Source organism: Panicum hallii, chromosome 8 (assembly GCF_002211085.1).
Source record: "Panicum hallii strain FIL2 chromosome 8, PHallii_v3.1, whole genome shotgun sequence".
NCBI classification, from domain to species: Eukaryota; Viridiplantae; Streptophyta; class Magnoliopsida; order Poales; family Poaceae; genus Panicum; species Panicum hallii.
Genome location: NC_038049.1, coordinates 21,335,131 through 21,343,964, shown reverse-complemented (window position 1 = coordinate 21,343,964; position 8,834 = coordinate 21,335,131). Strand labels below are relative to the sequence as shown.

The following is an 8,834-nucleotide window of genomic DNA, read 5'->3' as shown; positions in this document are numbered from 1 at the left end:
TTTCTAGTCGAACCGCCGCCTCCGAGCTTCCCTTCTACGATTCCAACCACCCCAAGTCGTTGTGAGCTCCTGGACCTTTTTCCCCACTTTTCCCTTGCCGCCAGTGAGCCTCTTCGCCGGACTTTAATTACTGCCGCTCGACTTCTTCTGTTCCAGTCGATTAGGGACCCAAATGCAAGCCTCTATTTCTTTCTAGGGTCTTATTTGTAAGATAGATGCCTGTCAGCTACACGCCCATCGACTACATGTCGATCGGCTACACCTCTATCGACTACTTTTGCTGAAGAAAAATCACGGCCAATGCATACCCTAATCAATTGGATAAGCTATCTGAAAAGCATGCTGTAAAGTAGATTCGATCAGTTCTGTAGTAATCTTCACCAATAGCCATTTGGAATAAAGTTTTTACACTAGAAACTCAACTTAATTTTATCCTTTTTCAAATCTTTTTGTTGTTTGTACAAATTAGTTAAGTCTGGACGTGATGAATTGAATGTTTTCTTGTTGGATTGCAACTTTATCATGAAAACAAAATAATAACCCTTTGCTTCAAATAATTGCATATCATGTAGATTTAACGACACTCGCCGACGGTACCTACGAGTTAATCCCAGAACCCGACGAGGGTATTTCTGAAGCTCAAGTAAACGTCACCAAGGGTCTTTCTGAAGCCCCGAGCCCACGTTTGGAAGATACTGACATCCCTGACCCCAAGCCTCACCAGTGAAGGCAAGCCCCGATGCATAACCCAGTATTTTAAATTATGCACTTATACTATTATATATCTATCTTGTGCATTAAGTGCTAGGAGTTGTTATGAAACCCTAGTTGCATGAAACCCAGGAACCTATATAATGTTTTTGAGTCCTTATCGAGTAGATGCTCTGCTAATAGGACTGGCAGAAGTCTAGTGATTTCCTGTCACTCGCGCGATATCGGAATTGATTGTTTACCATTTTGCAATCACTATAAGGATCATGGACGGGGATTATGTGCAGTACCATGATTTGGAATGGTACCCCATCTGTGTTAATCAATTTGATAAGGCCGCAGTGTGTGGTAGTGGTGGTCAAGTATTTGAAAGTACTAGCCACATACCGTAAATATGATACGCGGTAAGCCTACTACCTGATTGGCCCAGCAAGTGGACATCTCCCACCACTCGAATTTTTTTATTTTATGTTTACACGCACCGATATGTGGGATATGTTCTGCATAGCAAGCAGAAGTACGGTCATACAGTCACGCTGTAGACGTACGTCCTGCACATTGGATGTGCGTATGGTCCTGCAGTCGCTTGTGGTGGTTTTGATCCGTGACCCGAAATATGAGGGGAATGGTTGCCCGAAAAGGAAAGTTTCTGAGCGTGTGAGTTAGGATCCCTTGCAAGGTTATGAAATTCGATTCAGGAATCGTCCGTTTCTCGCGGTGATTGAGACTGCTTGATACTTCTGCCACATAGAGTAGCAAGAGCAACAGTTGGTGGAATAATATTGATGTATGATTTCATTCCTAACTTGCTTGTCTAGTATAGATGCTCACTTTGAATGGCTAATTGACCTAGAATCTCAAAGCTAAAATATGGAAATAAGGACATACTCTTGTTATTTTTCAGCAAAAGAAAGCTAGAGCCTTTCAACCTCTCAAGGTCTAGTTATGGGCTAAGTATACCCAATTGATAGGCAAGCCTTTCTGAGTATTAGTATACTCAGCCTTGCTAGTAATGTGGTTTTCAGGTATGTCATTCGAGGACTCAGTTGCGAGTTCCCCATAGCCCTGCACTTTACCGTCTGGCTGGTCCGTGGAATGGGATCCGTCCCCGACCGGCAATGACCTTTCGGAATGACACTATGCTTTGGGCTAAGTGTGGTGCCTGCTTTTGCGACGAGTAGTCGTGTTTTCTTTTCGCTGCCGTCTCTGAATAATGTTTGTTAAAACTTGAAGTTTTTGAACAATGCCTGTATAAATTTGTTTTAGTTAGGTTTAAAGTACTAGTGTGTAATAACTATTTGGACCTATGTTGTAAAAAAATGTGATGGTGATTGTATCTCTGGACTCGCCTTCGTGCGAGGTACGCTTGACGATCCGGAATTCGGTGGTTTCATCAGGATGTTACCCGACAGACCATTGGGTTGTCCCGTTTGAAGTGCGTTGAGATCATATCGCTAGTATAGCAATGGTCTGCGCACTTGAACCGGAATAATTCAAACGGTTCTGCCACAGGAATCATTAAGAAAGACTTTTCATTTGAATCATCCAAAAAAATTTCTTAGTTTTTAGTATTGTTATTTAAAGAATAGATAGAAAAAAGATTGCTTCCAATAGGAATTGAACCTATACCAAAGGTTTAGAAGACCTCTGTCCTATCCATTAGACAATGGACGCTTTTCTTTAGTGTTTTATTCTTTCTTTTACTTTTCTTCTTGGAACAAGAGAAAAAATCAAAAAGTGTTAGACTAAAACTCTTTTAGGATAGAAAAAAATCCATATACCATATACAAATGGATGATAGATATATAATAAAGAATACAAATGGAGCGGGTAGTGAGTGTCGAACCCGTAACCCTAAGGTTATGAGCTTTGTGAGCTACCAACTGCTCTACCTTCTTAAACTAAGGACCGGGGAACTTGTGGATAAAAGGAGGTTGGATACGCCCCTCTACCATATCTATACAAATAGAATAGTCCATTTACATAGAATGGTAAAGATGGCTCTTCTACGATCATCAATTCGAGAAAACCATACAAATATGAAAGGGTATTTTATCCTTACCAACTGGATCTTGTTGCACCCGGTAACAAACATGCATAAACCATTTCCGGAAGTATGTGTCTGGATAGCTCAAAGTCTCGATAGTTAGCTCTGGTCTTCCAGTTAAAAAACAACGTCGATGAAGGCCCGTAGGTGCACTATTACGTGGTAGGGATTGCAATTTTTCTTGCATTTTTGTTTTTTCGCTCAAACTCAAAGGGGAAACTTTGCTTCTTATATTTTTTTTGAGGATCCACGAATCAAATGATATTTTTTTCTAATTTCTGCCACTTCTTCTCCCTCTGAATCAAACTTTTTTTGCCATAATGTGCCGTTCCTATTATTACCAGGTATATGGTTCTAATCCTAGATGGAAAAATAAATAGAAAAAATCTAAAAAGGCGGATCCTACCTCTCCATCAAGAAAAATGAACTAGGTTCTGATACGGTAAAAAAACAAAAAAATAACTAAATTAACCAAAATTGCCTGATGTTGACGCAATCAAGAAAGCTACATAAGTTAATATATAACCCATGGAAAAGTGGGTTAATCCAACCAATCTTGCTTGCACAATGGAAAGAGCCACGGGCTTATCTCTCCAGCGAATTAAATTAGACAAAGATGTGCGTTCATGAGCCCATGCTAAAGTCTCAATTAAGTCCTGCCAATATCCACGCCAGGAAATTAAGAACATAGATCTAGTAGCCTAGACAAGATGTCCAAATAAGAACATCCAAGCCCATACTGATAAACTATTCATCCCAAAAGGATTACATCCATTGATAACTTGTGAAGAGTTTAATCATAGGTAATCTCTTAACCATCCCATCAAATAAGTGGAGAATTCATTAAATTGTGAAACGTTGCCCTGCCATAATGTGATGTGTTTCCAATGCCAATAAAAAGTAACCCATCCAATGGTCTTTAACATCTAGAAAACTGCCAAATAAAATGCGTCCCAAGCAGAGATATCACTAGTACCACCGCGCCTTGGGCGGTCGCAAGGAAAACTATATCCCAAATATTTTTTTATCCAGCATTAATTTGGAACTGCGTGCATCTAAAGCACCCTTTACTAAAATCAATGTAGTTGTATGTAAACCTAGAGAAATAGCATGATGAATAAGAAATCTCTAGGTCCTATTGTTAAGAAAAGCGAATTACTATTCTCATTAACAACATTCAACCATCCGGGCAACTATATGCTTCGACCTGCATTGAAAGTAGGGCCATTCGTTGAAGATAAGACTATTGAACCCATATGTCAATCTTACTATGAGCAGATTGTATCCATTGGGCAAATATAGGTTCGATCAAGATTTGCTTTTCTGGAGTACCAAAAGCAAGCATAACGTCATTATGGACATAAAGGCCGAAGGTATGGAATCCTAGAAAGAGGCTAGCCCAACTTAGATGAGATATGATAGCTTCTTTATGGTCTAACATACTTGCCAATACATTATCTTTATTCTATTCCGGATTGTAATCCCTAATGAAAAAAATAGCTCCATGAGCAAAAGCCCCTGTCATGATGAACCCTGCAATGTATTGTTGATGAGTATATAAAGCAGCTTGAGTAGTAATGTCTTATGCTATGAACGCATAAGCAGGTAAAGAGTACATATGTTGAGCTACTAAGGAAGTAATAACCCCTAAGTAAGCTAAAGAAAGACCTAATTGAAAATGAATAGAATTATTAACTGTATCATAAAGGCCTTTATGACCACGTCCTAATCGACCTCCCGGAGGAGTATGTGCTTCTAAAAGATCTTTGATACCGTGCCCAATTCCGAATTTAGTTCGATTCATATGACCAGCAATGAGTAAAATAAATGCAAAGCTAAATGATGAGCAGCAATATTGGTCAGCCACAAACTTTGTGTTTGTGGATGGAATCCCCCAAGAAGGGTTAGAATGACAGTTCCCGCTTCTTGAGTGGTACCAAATAAATGATTACTCAAATCAGGATTTTGGGCATAAAGATTCTACTGATCCGTCAGAAGGGAACCCAACCCCTGGGGATAGGATAATACATCTAAGAAATTATTCCATCGAACGTACTCCCCCCAGATCTGAGAATAGCAACATGAACTAAATGTCCTGTCCAAGCCAAAGAACTTACTCCGAAAAGTCCTGACAAATGATGATTGAGACGAGATTCTGCATTTTTAAACCACGAAAGGCTTGCCTTCCATTTGGGTTGTAGATGTAACCAACCCCCTATTAAGGATAGCATAGAAAAAATAATAGAAAAGGAGCTCCAGTATAAAGATCTTCATTAGTGCACAATCCAATTATATACCACCACTGATAAACCCCAGAATAAGCAATATTCACTGGACCGGCAGCACCTCCTCAAGTAAAGGCTTCCACCGCGGGTTGACCAAAATGAGGATCCCAAATGGCATGAGCAATAGGTCTTACGTTGTATCCATGATTCAAAATTTCTTTGCCAAGCTATATGAAACAGATTTCCGTACATCCATAGAAAGATTATTGCTAACTGCTCAAAGTGAGAAGCAAAAATATTCTGATAAAGACGTTCCTCAGTAATATCATCATGACTTTCGAAACCATGTGCAATAGCAATACCAAACCAAATACAACGAGTAATGGGGTCCTGGGCTAAGCCTTGGCTAAACCTTATATATAGCTTTATTGGGTCCTTCTATCAACAATATAGAAAATTCATAATAAAAAAATAAAATCTATTTTACCGATCCTTTCACCGATACAGTATCCAGATCCTTACGGGCCGTACAAAAGGATTAATATGATCACGACATCCGCTGGGGAATAATTCTCCATTCCTCAAGATCCCGGCCCCAGCCGCCATCCAAGTCAACCGAGCGAGCCACCCACACACCAGCCGAATCCACTACACGTCCACAAGCTACCGCCTACACCATACCGACTCCCTCGCCTCGCTCTCACACGCCCATCTTCCCCACCTGCCCGACCACCACCGTATCCATCCCCATTTCCCACACGTAATGGACGCTTCCACCGCCCGCACTTCAATTTCGCCCCGCACGCGCACTAAGCGCGCCGATTAGCTTGCGTGGGCGTTCCACTCGCTAATCCCTCGCTTTCCAGCAACGTACCGGTGGTGGCATGTCGTTGCGACGCCTCTGCTTCGTACTGCCGATGGACGTCGACGAGGCCGTCCTGGCGGCGGCGGAGGAGGCGCGCTACCGGGTGACGGCCTGCCAGACGGTTCGGTCGTACGTCCGCGGCACGGTCGGCCGCATGCTGTCCTGCCTCCGCTGCCGGTCCTGTGCCGGCGCTGACCGCTGCCGCGACTCGTCGGGGATGGCGTTCGAGGATATCGCCGGCGTGGATGAGGGCGGAGGGAGGAAGCTCGCGGGGTCCGGCGGCAGCCCAAGGATATTCAGCTACTCGGAGCTGTACATCGGGGCCGAAGGGTTCAGCGACAAGGAGGTCCTTGGGAGCGGAGGTTTCGGCCGGGTGTACCGGGCCGTGCTGCCCAGCGATGGCACGACAGTGGCCGTCAAGTGCATCGCCAGCCACGGCGACCGGTTCGAGAAGTCCTTCCAGGCGGAGCTTGCGGCGGTTGCGAGGCTGCGCCACCGCAACCTCGTACGGCTCCGCGGATGGTGCGTGCACGGGGGCGAGGAGCTGCTGCTGGTGTACGACTACATGCCCAACCGCAGCCTCGACCGCCTACTCTTCGCCCCGGCCTCCGCCAAGCAGGTTCCCGTGCTGAGCTGGGACCGGCGGCGGCGCATCGTCGCTGGGCTGGCTGCTGCGCTCTTCTACCTGCACGAGCAACTAGACACGCAGATCATCCACCGGGACGTGAAGACCAGCAACGTCATGCTCGACGCGGAGTACAACGCCCGGCTTGGGGACTTTGGCCTCGCCCGGTGGCTCGAGCACGCGGTGTGTGCCGACGACGCGGCGCAGCCACACCTGGAGGTGTCGCCGTCACCACCGTCCCTGCGGTTGTCGTCCTCTGCCTCGGCGAACTATCAGTTCCGGCTGATGGACACAAGCCGGATCGGCGGAACTATCGGGTACCTGCCGCCGGAGAGCTTCCAGCGCCGGGCCATGGGCACCGCAAAATCCGACGTCTTCAGCTTTGGGATTGTGCTCCTGGAGGTGGCCACTGGGCGGCGTGCAGTCGACTTGGCGTACCCCGACGACGAGATCTTCATGCTGGACTGGGTGCGGCGGCTATCTGACGAGGGGAAGCTACTAAACGCTGCAGATGGTAAACTGCTGGACGGCGCCTACGCGCTGTTCGACATCGGGCGGCTCATCCATCTCGGCCTCCTCTGCTCGCTGCATGACCCGAAGGCTCGTCCAACCATGAAATGGGTGGTGGAGAACCTGTCCGACGGCTGCTCCGGCGACCTCCCGCATCTCCCGTCGTTTGTGGCTCATCCCAAGTACATCTCTCTCACTTCATCCTCTGACTCCGGCACGACAACCATCACCACCGAAAGCACGGTAACAACACAATCCAAGCCCGTCTACGCCACCGCTGCTGCAGATACCATTTACCACACTGCAGAAGATGGAAGATCCAGCTCCAGGTCCGCTGATTCAGGTGGCAACAGCCGGCGGTCGTCGCGGCCAGTGACGATTCCGAATGTAGACATGCCCCGCGAGATATCCTACAAGGACATCGTCGCGATCACGAACGACTTCTCCGAGTCCCAGGTGGTTGCCGAGCTGGATTTCGGAACAGGGTATGAGGGCTTCTTGGACAGCGGCCACGGCCGCGTTCACGTTCTCGTTAAGCGCCTCGGGATGAAGACATGCCCGGCGCTGCGAGTCCGGTTCGCCAGAGAGCTCTGCAACCTAGCAAAGCTCCGTCACAGGAACCTTGTCCAGCTGCGCGGGTGGTGCACGGATCACGGCGAGATGCTCGTCGTCTATGACTACTCGCCGGGGAGCCTCCTGAGTCACTACCTAATCCGGCGCGACGACGCGGTCCTCCCCTGGCGCCACCGATACAACATCGTCAAGGCGCTCGCGTCGGCCATCCTTTATCTGCACGAGGAGTGGGATGAACAGGTCATCCACCGCAACATCACGTCCTCAGCGGTGTTCCTGGACCCCGAACTGAACCCGCGTCTCGGAAGCTTCGCGCTCGCCGAGTTCCTTTCAAGAAACGAGCACCACGGCGGGCACGGTGTCGTGATATCTACCAGCTCGGCGCGGGGCATCTTCGGCTACATGTCACCGGAGTACATGGAGACTGGTGAGGCGACCACCATGGCCGACGTCTACAGCTTCGGCGTGGTAGTATTGGAGGTGGTGACTGGTACGATGGCGGTGGACGGGAGGTTGCCAGAAGTTCTTCTTGTCAGAAAGGTTCAGCTGTTGGAACAGCTGAGCCGACCAGTGGAGGTCCTGGCGGACAGGCGACTGGACGGCAAGTTTGACAGTAGGGAGCTTGTGCGGTTGGCTAAGCTTGGAATCGCGTGCACCCGATCAGACCCGACAGCGAGGCCGAGCATGAGGAAGATTGTGAGCATTCTGGACGGCAACGACGAATTTCTGGACAAGTTCGAGCAGAGGAAAGAGAGCGCAGAGGACTGGCAGAGGAGGAACGCTGCTAATCTTGCCTTAGTAAGGAGATTCCAGGCTCTTGGCATACACTGAATGCTTTGAAACACGAGGAAGGGAATTACTAGTTATTCATCTTTTGTTGTTCTGGAGACTTCTAACTTGTTCTATGAGTTTAACATCTGATGTAAACACTTTGTATTTTTGTTTGATGTATCAGCAATTCAGTATCTCAAAGCATGAAGCTGATGAATAGAGTAGACGACCATACTTGTATTTAGTACTGAACACGAGAATGTTTTCTTCCTCCTAGACAACCGAATCCTCGACCCTACAATCCATAAATTAATCTTCACCAAATCTTCAGAAAATTAAGCGGAAAGTTTTAGAGAATTCAAAGGTCAATTACAATATTTATCTCACAGACGTTTCCAGCGGATAATAATAATTCAAGCTGAGTTCCACTCAACACGCCACTCATCAGATCAGGCAACCACCTAACCAACAATACTGTCTTGTCATGTCAAAGCCACCATCCTTTTG

General features: G+C 46.8%; 1 protein-coding gene and 1 non-coding gene across 2 annotated transcripts; one reads left to right on the top strand and one right to left on the bottom strand.

The window, feature by feature from the left end:
* Positions 1-2,313: 2,313 nt before the first annotated feature.
* Positions 2,314-2,385, bottom strand: TRNAR-UCU. Its single transcript has one exon. It is a non-coding gene; the product is annotated as a tRNA-Arg (tRNA).
* Positions 2,386-5,511: 3,126 nt separating this feature from the next.
* On the top strand, positions 5,512-8,571 carry LOC112902837 (receptor like protein kinase S.2). Its single transcript, XM_025972021.1, has one exon. It carries the CDS (start codon positions 5,868-5,870, stop codon positions 8,385-8,387), a length of 2,520 nt encoding a protein of 839 aa, XP_025827806.1. The 5' UTR covers positions 5,512-5,867; the 3' UTR covers positions 8,388-8,571.
* Positions 8,572-8,834: the final 263 nt, after the last annotated feature.

Bases quoted from the DNA above. Each gene is read 5' to 3' on its own strand.
- LOC112902837 (XM_025972021.1), top strand. From the start codon at position 5,868: ATGTCGTTGCGACGCCTCTGCTTCGTACTGCCGATGGACGTCGACGAG.